The sequence below is a fragment of the Capra hircus genome, chromosome 29 (genome assembly GCF_001704415.2).
Source record: "Capra hircus breed San Clemente chromosome 29, ASM170441v1, whole genome shotgun sequence".
NCBI classification, from domain to species: domain Eukaryota; kingdom Metazoa; phylum Chordata; class Mammalia; order Artiodactyla; family Bovidae; genus Capra; species Capra hircus.
The window spans coordinates 19502078-19522358 of record NC_030836.1 but is presented as its reverse complement, the minus strand read 5'-3'; the positions used below and the strand labels follow the sequence as shown (position 1 = coordinate 19522358).

The 20281-nt window shown below is 35.7% G+C and overlaps 1 protein-coding gene across 2 annotated transcripts in view; it reads left to right on the top strand.

The window, feature by feature from the left end:
- Positions 1–20281, top strand: part of LUZP2 (leucine zipper protein 2) — a 535694-nt gene that overhangs the window by 497980 nt on the left and 17433 nt on the right. For both annotated transcript variants that reach the window (XM_013975878.2, XM_018043589.1), the window contains exon 10: positions 11787–11882. In XM_013975878.2, the coding sequence (XP_013831332.2) occupies positions 11787–11882 (96 nt within the window). The remainder of the gene's footprint in view (positions 1–11786; positions 11883–20281) is intronic.

Sequence of the window (20281 nt, the reverse complement as noted above, 5' to 3'; positions counted from 1 at the left end):
GGCATATCTTCATTATTAGCATTCCTCTAATGTTCATCACAATATATTGTACACATGCATGCTCAGTTGTGTCCGACTCTTCCTGACCCCTGGTGGAATGTAGCCCACCAGGCTCCTCTGTCCATGGGAATTTCCAGGCAAGAATACTGGAGTAGGTTGCCATTTCCCCTGCCAGAGGATCTTCACAAACCAGGGAACAAATCTGCATCTACTATGTCTCCTACCTTGCAGGCAGACTCTTTACCACTTGAGCCATCAGGGAAGCCATGCTCATCACAATATACTGTGACTAACAGCAAATGTTAGATGGATGAACAAACAAATGAATAAATTAATAAATGAGGAATTTTGCAAAGAGAATGATCCCACATTAGCCAAATTACAATGTATCCATGAGCAATCATATCTGTCTCTAAGGCTGTTCATATCCATAAAATAATTCTATCATGGAGAGTAAACATATTCATTTTCATGACAGCAGTGGCTATGAATTTTCAAATTAGACATATGTGCTTTTCATATTTCATCATTAGTCATGAGTACACTGTGAATTTTAGTATCCATGATAGAACAGCTTTCCCGTAGTACTTTCTTCTACTTATGTTAATTATCCCACTTGAGGCTACAGTAGCGTGAACGGAAAAGTAAGCAGGAAGTTCTGCCCATTTAGTTTCCAATAGTTTGTAAAATATCCTAATTTTATTTTAAAATAAAACATAAAAGCCATGAATGCCTATGACTGTCCTTTTCATGGATGATGATACAACAGCTGTATTTAAGTTATCTGAGACATACCAAAATTTTTGTTTGTTTTTTACAAAACAGTTTTATTTTTTTAAATAAATCTTATTGTCTTGACCTTGATTAAAATACAAAATATGGCTAGTGAATTCACTGAATTCCCATGAGCCTTTAATTTTGCCACTGCTCATTCTCTAAGGCTAAATTTACTACCAAGTTGTAATCTATTCCAGGATCATTCCCGATGCAGTTAAAACGTATATTGGACAACACTCCATATCACCTGTGGCAGCTTGGTATTGAAGGATGTAGATAACAGGGATGTTCGCTGGTTGCTTTTAAAAAGACACAGGAGCAGAATTTCCTACTCTCTTTCTACAAAATTGACCATTTCTAAAACTGGAATTCATCTTACTTTCACAGATTAGGGATTCAGTTTCCCATTAATACTGGAATCGGGGTTCTTTCATGAATGCCCGCCTGCTTTACTGAGCACTTAAGAAATCACGAGTGATGTTTCCCAGGTCTCTCAATGGGCAAAAATCAACATCCTCCTACTCCCTACATCTCCTTGAATCTGTGACGGAATAAGATAGTGTAATGATGATGGTGCTTTCACTACCTGCTGCCAGTAATGCTGTTTCACCTGACTGATAGAAATCTGTCCCTGCCAACCTCCAGAGAAGGCAGTGGCAACCCACTGCAGTACTCTTGCCTGGAAAATCCCATGGACAGAGGAGCCTGGTAGGCTGCAGTCCATGGGTGGCTAAGAGTCTGACACAACTTAGTGACTTCACTTTCACTTTTTACTTTCATCCATTGGAGAAGGAAATGTTAACCCACTCCAGTGTTCTTGCCTGGAGAATCCCAGGGACGGGGGAGCCTGGTGGGCTGCCGTCTATGGGGTCGTACAGAGTCAGACACAACTGAAGCGACTTGGCAGCAGTAGCTGCCAACCTCCCCACACAGTTGCCCAACTATGCCTGAAATTGTCACAGCCATTTGGCATTATAAATACTGGACCCTTGTCTAGACCCACTCTTCACAATTAGGAAGGTGTTGCTCTCTCCCTGAATTGTTGGTCCTCACTTCCTCCTCATCATTCCTGCTGATGCTGCTGAACCCCAGCAATGGCCCAGTAGGATCTCAAACTGCATTGCATGGCACTGAAACAATCAGAAACATGGCCTTAGTCTCATTAAGCTTTTACTTCGTGGCTCAGTTGGTAAATAATCAGCCTTCAATCCAAGAGACCCGGGTTCGATTCCTGGGTTGGGACGATCCCGTGGAGAAGGAAATGGCAACCCACTGCAGTATTCTTGCCTGGAGAATCCCTTGGACAGAGGAGCTTGGTGGGCTACTGTCCATGGGGTTGCAAAGACTTGGACATGACTGAGCAATGGACACCTCACTTTCCATGATGTTAAAAACAGAACTCCTCTAGCTTCTCCATATGCTTAATATTTCATTGGCACAAAATAGATTAAATATTTTTTCAACATTAAAATATGTGAAAAAAATTCACTAAGACTGCCTGATTTCCTACTTGTATTTTTTTGTCACTTTTTGCCATTTGCTTGTGCTTTGAGATACTCATATTTTGAACATATGTATGGTAGCCAAAATGTTGTTATATGTTCAAAGATATAATGTCATCCAACGATAACCATTTGTAATAATATGTTAATTATTTTATTTATGAAATTAATGTATATTTGTCATGACAATTTTAGCAATTAATGTTACTAGTAAATATACTAATAGTAGCTGGTATTTTTATTGAGTTGTGCTATACCCATATGAACTTATTTGATACTCACAAGTCTCTTAAAGAAAGACTTATTATCCTCATTAAATTTTTTTTCTTTGGAAATGACTTTAGACTTAGAAAAACATTAAGATAGTACAGAGAGTTCCTATATTTCCTTTACATCCTTTAAAGTTAACATCTTATATAGCCATGAAGTTGGCAATAGTATAATACCATTAGCAAACTACAAACCTAACTTGGGTTTCACCAGGTTTTCTAGTTGTTGTTGTTGTTTTCTCTCTCTGTCTCAGGATCCAATTCAGGGAACCTCACTGCATTCTCTTGTCATGTCTCAGTCTCCTCTTGTCTGACAGTGTTTCATTCCTTATATTTCCATGATCTTGACACTTTTGAGGACTAGTGATCAGATATTTTACAGACTGTCTCTCAGTGTGGATCTGTCTGGTGTGTTTTTATGCTTAGATTGTGTCATGGATTTTTGTGAATGATACCACAAAAGCACAGACAGGACAGATTTCAGGAATATTCTGTAGTGAAGATTATATGCAAATTATATTTTCAAAAATAAGTGGGAATGTATAAGGAAAACGATTGGGAGGAAAGTAGAAGAAATAACCACGGCAGAGAGACAGAGCCAGGAGAGGAACTGTTATGAATGCTGGAAGACATGAAAACACTTTCTGTGAACCCACGTGTATGTGTGTTTCTCACATACACTTGTGAGAGGGAATAGAAAGACAAGAAATGTAGAGAAACATATACTCAGGAGGAGAGGGACAGAGAGGGAGAGAAACTGGGCAACCGAAGAAAGAGGTTAAAGAGCAGGTTTTATAGGCACGTCTGTTTCCAGACCCAGGAATTTTCACTTAACCTGAACATACGAGGGAACCAACAGAGGAAGATCAGCATTATCTGTTTCAGCTTTGCTTTTATTACAGTTGCCCTGTCAGCATTTTGGAAGATGCAACATAGGGGTATGTAGGGAATCTGCGAGGAAAAGAGGTGGGGAACAAAGAGGTAACTATATGTGATGTGGATGACTTTGAACGCAGAGCTGAACATCTGAGTTGGAAGGCAGAATTAGGCAGACATTGAGACATCTATGCCTTGCACTCTAATGGATGCTTCACTGCTTTCACCTTTCCCCAGCTATAACTGCTTTCTTTGGGATCCTTAAAGTTAGTGTCCTCCTTCCTCAGTCCCATGCCTCTTCCTATCCCTTCCCTGGCCTCTTCACCTGGGGAGGCAGGCACTGCTCATCCTTCAGGCCTTGTTTATAATACCACTTCTTCAGGAAAACTTATCTGACCCTCCAAATGGGTCAGCTCACCCTACCATATGCTGTTCCTCAAAGTAATCTAAAATCTTAACTCAAAATCATTATCCAAATTGTATTTAATTAAAGTTTCCTGGAAGTACTTATTTTACATGCAGTTCTTTCTTCGGACTGGGTGTTCCATAAGTTTTGTCTGCCATATTCTGGCCACATCATGGTCAAAAGTAGTTTTTGAGTAAATGAGTGACATACATTTTACAACTTAAAAAGGAAGACAGTGTGTTTAATGGTTGTGGCAAAGATGCTTATTGGTGAAGGGATGTAAATACTTTAAATCAGTTGTCCTTAATCATTTGGGATTTTGCAGAATTCTTAATTTTATACAAGCAGTGGACTGTCTACAGAAAATAATACCTGTAATTTAATACCAATGGACATTAGTTTAAAAAACTTTGTATTAAAGGTTCTTTTTAGAAAGTTATGAAAATGAAGTTAGATTGAGAAGTTGAAGGTTATCTGGGCATTCTGTGTTTCTAAAGAAATACTGCTAGACAGTAAACTTTAGCTTCTTTGTATTTCCAATAAAATGAGATGAAAGGAAATGCATTTAAAATTTTAACAGGAAAGTCACAGATGAATTAATGTTTAGTAATTACAAACCATTTAATCTCTGGAGATTAATTGTTGTATTGTAAATATGGTTTTTCTAATGTTTTTCATTAGTATAGAGATGCTGTATTTGGAAAGCATTTTATAAGAAATGTAGGTTTAAAAAACTTAAGCTTTTCTCCACACCCTCTCCAGCATTTATTGCTTGTAGACTCTTGGATCGCAGCCATTCTGACTGGTATGAAATGGTACCTCATTGTGGTCTTGATTTGCATTTCTCTGCCATTAAAAAGAATACATTTGAATCAATTCTAATGAGGTGGATGAAACTAGAGCCGATTATACAGAGTGAAGTAAGCCTGAAAGAAAAACACCAATACAGTATACTAACACATATATATGGAATTTAGAAAGATGGTAAGGATAACCCTGTATGCGAGACAGCAAAAGAGACACATGTAAAGAACAGACTTTTGGACTCTGTGGGAGAGGGAGAGGGTAGGATGATTTGGGAGAATGGCATTGAAACATGTATACTATTATGTAAGAAACGAACTGCTAGTCTAGGTTCAATACAGGATACAGGATGCATGGGGCTGGTGCACTGGGATGACCCAGAGAGATGATATGGGGAGGGTGGTGGGAGGGGGGTTCAGGGTTGGGAACTCATGTACGCCTGTGGTGGATTCATGTCAATGTATGGCAAAACCAATACAGTATTGTAAAGTAAAAAAATAAAGAATTTTAAAAAAAAAAGCTTATTGAGTTAAAATATCAACTTTTCCTAATTAATTTTTAAAGTGGCCATTTATTAGGATTCAGTATGATTAAAAATTGAATATTTGAATGAAGTCTATCATTTACTGGCTTGTTGAATTTGGGCAAGTCACTTAACCTTTGAATTGTAGTTTCTTTATTCTTGAAAGGTAACATAGTTTGTTACAGAGATATAATGCACATAGCTTTTTCTAAAACATGGCAAGGACTATATAAATGTAGACTGTTATTGTCATGCACCTCCTCAAAAAATAGAAGAAAAAGAAAATAGGACCATTTTCTTACTTCTATAGTTATTTCAACTTTTTTAAATCAATAAGTGTTTACTCCCACCTAAATTAATCCCATTGTTCCAAATTTTAATCAGAACATATCCATGCAACTTCCAACCCATTTTCAAATCATACTCCTTACACATAGGGGCCACACACATCCATGTATTTGAGGTCAGTCAGGTTCCTGATTTATTCTAGGATCTTAAAATTATTGGCAGTACCTCAGGGCATAAGCAGTGTATTTACTCATTATTATTCAGAAAATAAATTATTGTTAAATGAATCTTCTGATATAAAGATATGTCACTTTGAAATATTAATGAACATGTATTACTTGTAGAATAATTAGTGATTCATTTAGTAGAGCAGTATTCATATTCAAAACTTTGGAAACACTAATATTTTATTTTTCATGATTAATTCAGAATAATTATCTTGAATAATGTATGCAATTATTTATGTTCCAGTTACTTCATAATTTATTTACCAACTTTTTTTTTTTAGAAATTAACTTTAGAAATACCCATGAAGACTTTTCCTTCTCAATTTCCATAGGTGTTATTCTTATAGTATATAAAATTGTGTCTGTGTGTACACAGTTAACTGAATTGTGTGGTAAAGACTGAAGTTACGAACACAAACCCTGTGAGTAACTATGTCTACAGTTATCAAAGTGTTAAATATTATTGTTTATATACCAACTAAGTTCTCTATTACTTAGTGGACAGAGTCTAAACTCCTCAGTCTGGAGGTCAAATCTACCAACTACTTGACATAGCTGATTTCTCCACTATTTTTTATCATTAAAGCATGTTCATATACTAGTTTTCATTCTCACAAACCTCATTTTGTTTTAGAACTCTCTTCTTTTTACCTTTTATGAGATACGAATCCTCTTTTCCTTATGTCAAATCTGATTCTATAAGAACAGTCCTCAAGTAAAGTCTCTAGCTTCAATTTCTCCATCATATTTCTTAAAATTCTTTTGACTAAAATAGATCTTGCTCTTATATACAATATTTATAATTTTTAGCATTTTTTAATTTTATAAATAATCTATTTCAGAAAAAAAGAAAATGGCAAAAGATTTTAAAACAGCATAAAACAATCTCATAATTCCACCAAGTAGGAAACAAGAACTCATACTTTCTCTCAGAAACTTTAGTATATATTTATTTTATTTTTTTTAATTTTTAAATTTTTTTTTATTTTTTAAATTTTAAAATCTTATTTTCACAGAATAGGATGAATCTGTGTGTAAAGTTTTTTGAACCATTTTACATTAACAAAGTATGAACAATTACATATTTCAACAATTTTATATTTCAACCATTTCAATCTATTGACACTTGTTATCAAATAGATATATTTGATAACTGATATAACATTTAATTATTTTATGTGTTTACCTACGTTGTGTACATAATAGTAAAACAAATACACATAGGTCCACCAACCAACATAAAAACATGTTTGGAGCATTATCAATATGGTTGATATTAGCTGTGCATTCATGCACAATTCCTACCCTAGACTTTAACTGTGTATAATTTCTAAGCTGTGTGTGTGTGTGTGTGTGTGTGTGTGTGTGTGTGTGCTGTACCATATTACCTTATGTTCAAGACAGAGAGGGAGATAAAGCAAGGAGAAAGCATTGTCCTTTCACCTTGTTTAACACTCTAGGCCATATCCTCCAAAAATATTTTTAGTTATCATTACAGACATTTTTTCTGGTCACTCACTTTGTCTCATTTTAGTCCGTGAATTAAAGGTCAAGAAGGAATGATTTTGGGAAGATTGTGATTGAATGATAAGCATGTCACCCCTGCTGATGATTTGCTCCGTCAGTAACCTGTAAATATATAAAACCATAAGAGATATTTACTAGAACAAAATTAATGAAGATGTAGAAAAATAAAATGCTGTTTGGCAGGTTTACTTTAATTAACAGATATGGGTATTTGTATCCTTCAAGTAGAGCATAACTTTTACATCCATTATTTTCTTTAATATTACTAAAACAATTATTAATACTTTTTCAAAAAGCAAGCTTTAATGAAGTTAAAGCATAGTTTAGAAAACTAGACCCTAACTAAGGTCAAGAATACTCTACAGATATCCTCTTTCTTTTTACCAGTGTCTCATAATACAAAAACTAGACCCCTGCAGAAAATTATGTGATTAGAGGGTGAAATGGGGGCTTATATAGTATTTAAGTAAGTGGCTGACACATCCTGTCAACCACTATCATACCTAGTAAAGAAGTATTAAGATGGAGTTGAATGGACATAAAATTGGCATCTGATAGGTTGGGTTAAATCACTAGCTCTACCTGTTTTACTTTGGTGACTCGGAGGACATTAGTCTCTACTCAAAAGATGGAGCCTCAAAGGGTTCAGATGTGACCTCATCTGAAGAGTTCCATGATGTTTCTGCTCATCAACTTCCTATAGATTGCCTTGATGTGAGATGTTACAGAGCTGAAAAAGGCATTGTCCTTGCCTTTAAAATGTTCCTAATCTTATTGGTCAGGACTCCTGGGAATTAAATTAAATCAACCAAAAAGATGATTTCAATCACTCCATTCATATTATGGTCCTCTTTATAAGGGAGATATGTCCTCCTCCATCCAATTCACTCACTACTCCCCAAACCCTACTTCTGGCAAACACCAATCTGTTTTCTGTAATTGTGAGCTTATATTCTTTTTTTTTTTTCAAATTATATATGTATATATATATTTATTTATTAAAGTGTAGTTGACTTACAGTGTTTAAAGTACATGGCAAGGTACTTGTACATGGCAAGTACAAGTTATACATATAAACATATATTACTTTTGAAATTATTTTCCATTATAGATTATAATATATTGACTATAGTTCCCTGTGCTATAGTAAACCTTTGTGCTTGTTTATGAGCTTATATTTTTTCTTTTTTTAAGTGAGATCATGCAGAATTTGTCTTTCTCTGTCTCCTTATTCCAGTCAACATAATAACCTCAAGTTCCATTAACATTACCCCAAATGGCAAATTTTCATTATTTTAATGGCTGAATAATATTCCATAGTCTATATACATATATACCATATATTCGTTATCAGTGTGTCCAAATGATGTACTCTTAGGTTGCTGGGGATGCATTTAAGTGGGATTGCTGTATTATATTTCATTTCTATTTTTAAATTTGTTAGAAATAACCATATTGTTTTCCATAGTGGCTATACCACTTTACATTCCCACCAAGAGTGCACAAGGTTCCCTCTTCCTGTGTCTTCACCAACACTTGTTATTTCCTATCTTTTTGATAATATCCATCTAACAGATGTGAGGTGCTATTTCATTGTGGTTTTGATTTGCATTTTCCTGATAATTAGTGATTTTGAGCATCTTTTCATGAACCTGTTGGCCACCTGTTTGACTTCTTTGGGAAAAAGCCTGTTCATATCTTCAGCCCATCTTTTAATTAGATTGTTTTGTTTTGCTTAGTGTATTGTTGAATATGATTTGCTAAGATTTGTTGAGAATTTTTGAACCCATATTCATTAAGTTATTTTTCTTGTTTACTCACTAAGTCATGTCTGACTCTTTTGTAACCCCTTGGACTGTAGCCTGCCAGGCTCCTCCATCCATGGGATTTCTCACACAAGAATGCTGCAACTGGTTGCCATTTCCTTCTCCAGGGATCTTCCCAACCCAGAAGTTGAACCCATGACTCTTATATTGGCAGACAGATTCTTTACCAATGAGCCAACAGGGAATCCCTCATCAAGAATATTGGTCTATAATTTTATTTTCTCACGGTATCCTTATCTGGTTTTAGTATTAGGGTAATGCTAGACTCATAAAATGAATTTAGAAGTGTTCTCACCTCTTCTATTTCTTGGAAGAAATTGACAGGAATTTCTTGAAAAGAATTGCTATAAATTAACTATTTTAATCGTTGGATAGAATTCACCAGTGAATCCATCTATTACTGGATGGTAGTACATGGAGAAAATGAAATATTTATCACCATTAAAGAGATATGAGCTACCAAGCCATAGAAAGACACTGAGAGACCTTAAATATATATCACAAAATGAAAAAATCCTATCTGAAGTGGCTGTATACTGTATGATTACAACTATGGATATTTTAGAAAAGGAAAAACTATGGAAAAAATTGAAAGACTAAAGGTTGCCAAGGGTGAGGAGGGCAGGGATGAACAGGAAGAATACAGAGGATTTTTAGAGCAGTGGAAATACTATGTATGATAGCATAATGATGGATATATGTTACTACACATTTGTCCAAACCTATAGAATTTCATCTAATAGTGAATCCTAATATTAATATACACCATGGACATTCAGTGATTATGATGTGTTAATGTCCATTCACCTTTGGTAACATTTGTACCACTCTGGTGAATAATGTTGATAATGGGAGAGTCCATGCATTTGTAAGAACTGGGGCTTTATGGACAGTCCCTATACCTATCAATTTTTTCTGAAGCTAAAACTATCCTAAACAACAAATAACAACAGCAACAAAAATATTGCAATTTAGGTGTTCTTGACCGAATTTAGTATGGCAGTAGAAAACAGGCCCTCCAAAGTCATATGTAGTGTCTAAGACCCTAATTTATTTATGTGCTAATCCAGAACCAGAATTCACATGTTTTTAAACACCAAAATACACTATAATTCCCCAAAGCCAGTTCCCATTCTTTGTTAATTCATCAGACTCAACAAGGCTTCTTTCTTTTAGAAAGAGCTATTTCACTGGTAGCAAATGCCTGCATTAAGGACTGCATGTATTATGTTTAATGCAACTAGTTCTAAAAAGAAATATTATGTTTTGGTATTTAAAGTAATTTAACTTTTCATGCTTTATTGCTCACATTGATGAAGGTGATGTATAATTTCCTCCAGTCGTTAAAAGAAATTAATTTATGTAATTTTCTTTCCTGAAGCAAGTTAAAATAACTTTTGTAAACAGATGCAGAAGTTGACAAACCAGCCAACCCAGTTGTGAAATATATGAGCACAAGGGTAGACTTTGGCAAACTTACGGAGGAGGAAAATTACACTGTCATTCTTCCCACCTGCTTTCTGTGAACTTAATAGTAAATGAAGCCCCTTTTATATGTTGTCCAAGTTAGCCAAGGCCTACAAAAATTGATAAGTAGATAGACAAAAGCTTTTATTCTGCTCATATTTCTTACCTAAACCTCACCACCAATGTCTGGAAGCATTTCCATAAATGTACAATATTTGCATAAGAAAATATAATTAACAAACACTAACATTTTTCAATATGGGCATATTTATATTTTAAGGAAGATACTGAATACCTACTCTTAAATGTAATCTCCATCATTGGTGAACCTGTGTCATTTTTTACAGCTTATCTAGCTGGGTTAGTTTTCCTTCCTGTTGGTTTCAATAGCAAATGGTTTCTATCTCAACCCTTATGTTGTTCTGCCAGTTTTATTTTGCTGATTTGACTCTCAGTATCATTCACATCTCTGTGTTTACAAGCAATAAATATTGACCCTTACCAAATTAAGTGAAGGAGATTTTAATGGTAGAACATCAGGAGCTCATACTATCTGGGAGAAGACAGAAGTAACAAAGTTGGGGATGGACAGAAACAGAGGATGCTTCAGAAGACTGGGAATGTGAACTATAAGAAGTGTCTCATTGTAGAAACAACTTGGACAAGTGAACTTACTGAAATTAATATACCTATTTATAGCCTCTTTTTAATCTAGTCAGTATTTAGTTCCAAAAATGAAGGTTTTGATGACCCAGTTTAGATCATGTGCATTTCTGTGTAGAAAGAAGCACAAAGAAATTTAGAGTAATATGTAGGGCTTCTTGAGGTATAAAACAGTATTTGATTGGTAGGTGAAGCATTGGAGTCAACATAATTCTTTTTGTAACTTACAGTGAGATGTTAGAAAATATCATATTTACTGTTAAGAAAATAAGATGTATACTTATTATTTCCCAGATAGATATGAGGTTAAAATGAAGAGGAAAGATAGGATTCCTGGTTTTTTTTTTTTTTTTTTTAAGAACCAGAATCCTTAAAAGTTTATTATGCAAGAAATAAACATTTGCAGTAGGAAAGTAGTCCTACTGGACAGCACTCATACAAAACTGAATAGAAATTATTTCATTCAATTTCATAGTTAATATTTAAGGTACAGTTAAGGTCTCTGATATATACACATTTTCATTTTATTCCTTTTCCTTGAGTGTGAGGTTGCCATTATAGCTTGTTTTACAAAAGCATTAGGAACTCTTTGATGAAACTATTTCCCTCCTAATGTTCTCTTTCTCTCCAGCCTCAAGAAGTCACTACTGAAGTCAATGAAACCCCGCAAATTGAGACTACAAGGGAAGAGGTTCTACTCCGTACCCCTGACTGCGACTCTCAAATTGTAAGATTAATTTTACCTGTTTTTAACAACATTCAACATGAAAACAAGGATGGGACATAAGCATTTTAAAAATCCTAGTTTTTGCCGCCATGAAACTGTCTATGTACATGTAACATCTGCTATCTAAGGGCTTCCCTGGTAGCTAAGATGGTAAAGAATCTGCCTTCAATGCAGGAGGCCCGGGTTTGATTCCTGGGCTGGGAAGATCCCCCGAAGAAGGGAATGGTTACTCACCCCAGTATTTTTGCCCGTAGAATTCCATGGACAGAGGACCTGGGTGGGCTACAGTCATGGGGTCACAAAGAGTCGGACATGACTAAGCAGCTAACACTTTTCTTTCACTTCTGCTATCTAAACATTGTACTTTTCATTTGATGATGAGATGTTCTTTGGATATCATTCATGTGGTTATTCTACTAAGAGGTGTAATCAGACAATCAGGAATATGAAGATGCCCTGGAGAAGGGAATGGTTACCCACTCTAGTATTCTGGCCTGGAGAATTCCGTGGACAGTCCATGGGGTCACAAAGAGTGGGACACGACTGAGTGACTTTCACTTTCATAAACTTGAACTGCCAGAGAGATAAGGTGGTCATTCCCACAGTCATACGGCTGGAAGCTGTTAAAATATTAAAAGCAAACACAACTCCAAACAAAGAATGTGATTCAATAGTATTCTCCCCATAAAGCAAATAAACCTTGAATTATAGAGATATTACAATAGAAGAAGGAAATTTTTACCCTTCAAATGATAACAGGAAATGAGGAATTTTTACTCTGTGCTTTTACTCTAAAAAGTGTAATGAAATTTTAACTCTGGAACTTTGGCACAATTACGATCTGTCATATCTGGGCTTGAAAAATGGCAAACGTCAGTTGTATTTAATATATTCAAAGATAGCCTTTAATCTAGTTGACAAAATGGAAAGTGTCTGCTGAAACTATTCATGGTGGAAAAAGAAATCAGGAGATAGCAAAGGAAATAAGGCAGCATAGAAACAAGTTAACCAAGTCAATCTCTTTTTCCTCTGTCAACTGCCAAAGTAAATTCAGAAATACTAATTTCTCAGCAATTTGGCTTTCACATCTTTGTATGTTGAAACATGTTCAAAGCCAAAAATTTAGAATATAAGGTTAATGAGAAGTAGAAATTCTGCAGTTTACTTCCAAGGGAAGAAGAAGTCAAGAAGAGTTGGGGATGGAAGGACAAATTTTGCTATAGTTTAAAGAACAGATAGGTTTTTGACAGTGTGAGTCAATATCAGAGACAAGAAATCATCAGAATATGAGTAGAGAGTATCGGACAGAAAATGGTGGGATGTGTGGCTAAGATAATTTGGGACATAGGTAGGAGGGGCACTGGGTTCTCAAGCTAAGGTGTTTGGTTTGAATTAGGGATATGGGCTTCTCAGGTGGCACTAGTGGTAAAGAACTTGCCTGCCAATGCAGGACATGTAAGTGACATGGATTTGATCCCTGGGTCGGGAAGATCCCCTGGAGGAGGGCATGGCAACCCGCTCCAGTATTCTTGCCTAAAGAATCCATGGACAGAGGAGCTTGAAAGGCTACTGTCCATAGGGTCACAAAGAGTCAGACACAACTGAAGCGACTTAACATGCAGGGATATAGTTAAGATTTTCACATGTTTATGTCCAGTTAAGAAATAAGACCACTGGGTTAATTTTAAGGCCGTTTTTTCTTGATACAGTTTCCTAAAACTACAGTATATACATGTATCACCTCATTATGCTGCTAAGTCTGCTAAGTCGCTTCAGTCGTGTTGGACTCTGTGTGACCCCATAGATGGCAGCCCACCAGGCTCCCCCATCCCCAGGATTCTCCAGGCAAGAACAGTGGAGTGGGTTGCCATTTCCTTCTCCAATGCATGAAAGTGAGAAGTGAAAGTGAAGTCGCTCAGTCGTGTCCAACTCTTCGCAACCCCATGGACTGCAGCCTACCAGACTCCTCCATCCATGGGATTTTCCAGGCAAGAGTACTAGAGTGGGGTGCCATTGCCTTCTCCATCAAATCATTATGTTGCATATCTAAAACTAATACAATGTTACATGCCAATGATATCTCAATTAAAAAAAACAGACTTTGAAACAAATTAGAATCTTGAAAGCTTCTGGCCTGCACCCTTCAGGGTAATGCTCAGGCTTGATCCTTAAATGTCCTGCTCTGAGCCCTTGGATTAGGAGGGATTCAGTTGCTTTTCTTCCTGCACTTGTACTGGTATACCTGTGCCATGAGCAAACTGTTCATGTATTGAAGTGGCCAAAATATCTGAAAGAACAGAAGAACCAGGACTTGATCAGACTTAAGAAACAAAATATTTCCATTTAAGGCAAACTTTGAAAAGTTCTATGTGTTTTGCAAAGATTCCTCAAAGCAATATTTTGGTGTACTTTTCTTGTCAAGAGAGAGGTATAAATTCTTTGTTGTTGTTGGTTTGTTCCACTCTATTTTTGTTGCCCTTCCTCGTCACCAGTAGCTCCTCTCCCTTCGTAAGTGGCGTAAGCAGCTACTACCTTGGTGGAGGTCCCAACTGGGTTGCTTCAAAAAGCTTCCTCTACCTGTACCAGCATGAACACTCTCTCTCTAACCTGATCTCCGTTCCCTAGATTTTCGTCTTTGAAGTCTCTACTTCCAAGAACCCACACTTGCCAGTGCAGAGAGTGTTCAATATTTATAGTCTGCAGGCTCAGTTACATTTAAAGGCTAAGTGAATAACATAAGGGAGTGAAATAAGCCAGGTGTAAGCAGTAGGAGTGAGGGAGACTATTGTGAATATCTTTTTTTCCAATTCTAGATCAGTAGTTCTTAGCCATATCCTCACTGTAGTATCATATGGAGGATTTTTATAAAATACTGATGACCAGGTAATTCTAATATGCAGGCTGTTTTACTAACAATGTATCTCATATGTACATGATTCTTAAAATCATCTGAGGAGCTTTTAAAAATAAAGATTTTGAAAAATTCAGTAAATTCTAAGTAAAGGGGACTAAAGGTAACTTTTTTTTTTTAAACATGGACCTGACAACACTTTCCAATCCAAGTGATTCTGAAAGAGATGGTCTGTGAGCCTTAATTTGAAAAAGATTGGTTTAAATAAGACATAATGCCTTTAGTATGTTGTTTAGTAACAGAGTTTCACATTTGAGAGATAGCAATGCCTAACTGAGGCTCTGTAATGGTAGCCATGAAAGTCTATGATGTCACTTTTGATAGTAGGTAGAGGGGATCCGTCCCAGAACCTTCTGTTTATTTTGCAACCAAATCTAAGAGCAGCAGGGCTGTGAAATTGATCAGGAAACTGATGTGCGATTTCTGTCCATAGCTAAGCTTTCCATGAGAGAGCTAGTATACCATCATCTCCCCAAGCTATAGTACTCAGAGTATAATTAATCACAGAAAGCTCTAGAGTTCCTTTCCAGCTTTCCCCAATAGTAAGAGAATAATTTTGATGGCTTTCTCCACTTTACAGGAAAAAGTGAAGGGCTCTTTGGATCTGTGAGAACTACCCTTACTCAGCTTGTCCAAATTCACCCAAAATATTCTGATTTGTGTTAAATATCATGAAATGCATTCCTTCCATTTCAATACAGCAATGTGAAAATAGCTTCAGCTTGATTCTAACAAGCTAGAGATTCAAGCTTCAACTTGAATTGCTTTAACTGAATATCCAAATAAGGTATCAAAACATAATTTCATAAAGGAAAAATGAGAAATTTACCTCCTCTTCTGGTAAAGGGATTGCTGCATTTTCTATTGAAGGAAGGATAGTTTTAACATGTTTGGCAAAAATATAACCTTGTTGTTGTCTTTGTTTGGAGACTGAATATGAGTAAAGAAGTGCATCTCTGTGCCAGGTTGACAAGAGGTGGCCCCTTGAGAGTTAGTTTTATGCATCAAAATGACTGAGCTCAGGGATGACCAAAGAATTGGTAAAATATTAATTCTGGGTATGTCTGACAGGGAATTTCCAGAAGAGATTGGCATTTGAATTAGTAGGTGAAGAGATCTTCCCTCATAAACATGGCAGGCAACATCTAATCCCTAGAAGGCCCAAATTGAACAAAAAGATGGAGGAAGCATAATTTCTTCTTTTCCCTTTGAGTTGGGCTATATATCTTCTTCAGCTCCTGTTTGTGGAACCTTCCAACTCAGGGACTTAACACCAGCAGGCCACTCACCCCAGTTCTCAGGCCTTTGGCTTCAGGCCTGAGATTCAGGTTGGGAATTACAACAGCCTTATTCTCAGCCCTTCAGACTTGGACTGAATTTTACGCCACCAGCTTCCCTGATTCACCAGCTTAGAGAGTGCATATCATGGCATGTTTCATCTTCCATAATAGCATGAGCCAATTCCTACTAAAAAAACAAGAACACCTCTTATACATCTATGTATATATTTTGTTAGTTCTGTTTCCCTGGAGAACCTAATACAGTTATTTTTTCACATTTATGTTTTGTGTATTTCATGTGTATTTTGAAGTATTTTCACTGCTTTTTTATAAAAGACTTTAATTAGAAACTAATCAGTGCTACTTAGTTTTCTACAGAGAGAAAATACATGGTAGTTGTTGAGTTAAATTTTAATTTTGGTGGCTTTACTTGACAAAATTAATAGTTGGAAAATTTATTTCCATTTCTTTTCTGTTTAATGTGTTTTTCCGCTCTATGAAATTAAAAAAATCTAGAAACTACCCAATGAGGAAATTTTTTAAAATAATAAAAGGGGAGATAAACTAGGGATCTGAATGAAGCCAATAACAAATGATTAAAAGCATGAAATAAACAGAATATCAGAATGAGAAATTCCCAGAATTGTGTGTTCAAGCAAAGATACAAGAATAAGGATGAAGTCTAATATGAGTCTCTATTTTCATCTTGGTTGACTGGAACAATTATAGTTTTATTCTCAAATAAAATGAGAAATTGTATAATAAAATTAAATTAAATTAAAATTAAAATAAATAATTACTATAGTAGAAATTTTAAGGTAATTTTTGTCTATTTGCTCTTTAACAGGAGAGATTTGTGCTGTCTTAATAACTAGAATGAACAAAAATTAGCACACTGGAGCTAATTGCTTATGAAAAATGATAGTTTTTATTTATTTTTTATTTTTAAAAATTTTTACTTTACAATATTGTATTGGTTTTGCCATACATCAACATGAATCCACCACGGGTGTACACGTGTTCCCAATCCTGAATCCCCCTTTCACCTCCCTCCCCATACCATCCCTTCCCTCTGGGTCATCCCAGTGCACCAGCCCCAAGCATCCTGTATCGAACCTAGACTGACAATTCGTTTCATATATGATATTATACATGTTTCAATGCCATTCTCCCAAATCATCCCACCCTCTCCCTCTAACACAGAGTCCAAAAGACTGTTCTATACATCTGTGTCTCTTTTGCTATCTTGCATACAGGGTTATCATTACCATCTTTCTAAATTCCATATATACGTGTTAGTATACTGTATTGATGTTTTTCTTTCTGGCTTACTTCAATCTGTATAATCAGCTCCACTTTCATCCACCTCATTAAAAACTTCTTGGTAGCAGGAGAAATCATGATTGTATTCTTTGTTTCTCAAACTTGGTTTGGAGAATATTGCTTTTTTTTTTTTTAACTAGTGATAGATTCATTCTATATTATCATAATGTTTACATTCTAGCCAATTTGGGTAATAATTTAGCCCACACACACATATATATACATACATACATTTTCAGTCTGTATTCAGTTCAGTTACTCAGTCATGTCTGACTCTTTGCGATCCCCTGGGCCGCAGCGTGCCAGGACTCCCTGTCCATCACCAACTCTCGGAGTCCACCCAAACTCATGTCCATTGAGCCAGTGATGCCATCCAATCATCTCATTTTCTGTCTTCTCCTTCTCCTCCTGCCTTCAATCTTTCCCAGCATCAGGATCTTTTCAAATGAGTCAGCTCTTCACATCAGGTGGCCAAAATATTGGAGTTTCGGGTTCAACATCAGTCCTTCCAATGAACACCCAGGACTGAGCTCCTTTAGGATGGACTGGTTGGATCTCCTTGCTGTCCGAGGGACTCTTAAGAGTCTTCTCCAACACCACAGTTCAAAAGCATCAATTTTTCGGTGCTCAGTTTTCTTTATAGTCCAACTCTCACATCTGTACATGACTACTGGGAAAATCATAGGCTTGACTAGAGGGACTTTGTTGGCAAAGTAATGTCTCTACTTTTGAATATGCTGTCTAGGTTGGTCATAACTTTCCTTCCAAGGAGTAAGCATCTTTTAATTTCATGGCTGCAATTACCATCTGCAGTGAGTTTGGAGCCCAAAAAGATAAAGTCTCTCACTGTTTCCCCATCTATTTCCCATGAAGTGATGGGACCGGATGCCATGATCTTAGTTTTCTGAATGTTGAGCTTTAAGCCAGCCTTTTCACTCTCCTCTTTCACATTCATCAACAGGCTCTTTAGTTCTTCTGCACTGTTTGCCATAAGGGTGGTGTCATCTGCATGAATATGACAGTTTTTAAAAACAATTTGCATTCTGTAAAAATCACAGGTTTTAAGTATATATTTCAGTTATGCATTTATTTAATTTACCAAGTTTTGCAACCATTACCATAGGCCAGTTTTAGAACATTTCTATCTTCCTAGTAAGATCCCACATGCCCGTTTTTACAGTTAATCTCTATAAAGACAACCACTAACCTAGTTTCCACTGGTTATAAGTTTGCCTTTTCCATAGATTTTATAGATTGATCATACAGCATGTGGCATTTTGCATTCCCTTTTTCATGTAGCATAATGACTTTGAGTTTCATCTATATTATATTTCAGTAGTTTGTTCTTTTTTATTCTGAATAGAATCCATTGTATGATTTTATCACATTTTCCTTATCCATTCACCAGCTGATAACTTTTGGATTTTTTCCACTTTTTGGCTATTATGAATTAATCATACCATGACCATTTACATAAACATCTTCAAGTGGACATATGTTTTATTTTTCTTGAGTAGATACCCAGAAGTAGAATAGGATACTATAAATACTTTCTTAACTTTTTAAGAAACAGACAGACATTTCCAAAGTGGCTGTACCATTTTACATCTTAATTAGCAATTATGAGAGTTCCATTTTCTCTACATCTTTGTCACCACTTGCTATTGTCTGAATTTTTGCTTAAAAATAAAATTTAAGGAGTCTGAAATCAAATTTCATCCAGGCTTAACTGTTAGTTTCCAAATGGTTAAAAATTTGAGCATATGTTTCTATACTTATTAGGAATTCACATATATTCTTTGGTGAAATGTCTACTCAGATATTTTCCCCATGTTTATTGGGGTTGTCTGTCTTCTTGGTATTAAATTGCAAGATTCCTTACATATTCTGGATATATATCCTTTACCAGATATATGATTTGAAAATATTTCTCTTACTCAGGATGTTTCTTGTCTTTACATTTTCTTAATGGTGTCTTTCTCAAAGGCAGCAGGTATTTTTAAATACAGCTTTTGGTTTGCAGAGTAATTGAGCAATAGTTGAGAGTTCCATACAGCAACCAACTATCTTTCTGTGATTTGTCATTTAGTTCCATTACAGTCTGATGGCATACTCTACATTTGTTCAAATGCAGTCTATCTAATGTTCCATGCTACCTTGAGAAGAATCTGTATTTTATTCTTGTTTGATGAAGTATTCCTTAAATATCAGTTAGATCCATTTGATTTGTAGTGCTCTTCATGTCAACTCTATTTTTGGAGATTTCTGCTCACTTGATATGTCCACTATTGATAGAGAGTGTTGAAGCTCTCTATCCAGTGGTACTGGTTCACTTCTGTTTCTCCTTGCAGTTCTATTAGCTTTGTCTCATATATCTTGAAAATATGTTGTTAGATGTATTTTTGTTAAGAATTGTTGTGTATTTTTTTTTTGTAGAATTGACCCCTCTATTATTATATAGATGTCCCTCTTTATCCCTGATATTTTTCTTGCTCTGAAGCTGGCTTTGTCTGAAATTAATATGGCTACTTCAGCTTTCTTTTGATTAATAATAATATCACTTTAACTATATCCTGACACTCCCTTCTGGCCTGCAGAGTTTCTGCTGAAAATTCAGCTGATAAACTTATGAGGATTCCCGTGTATATTATTTGTAGATTTTCCCTTCTTGATTTTAATATCTTTTCTTTGTATTTCAGTGTTTATCCATGTTGTCACAAATGGCAGAATTCCCATTTTATGTCTGAATAATATTCATATACATATATGTTCCTCTCTATGTAACACTTTATTTATTCATCTAGAAACTTAGATTGCCTTCATGTCTTGGATACTATAAATAATGCTGCCTAACCCTCCCAGATTTCAGACAGTGCTACAAAGGC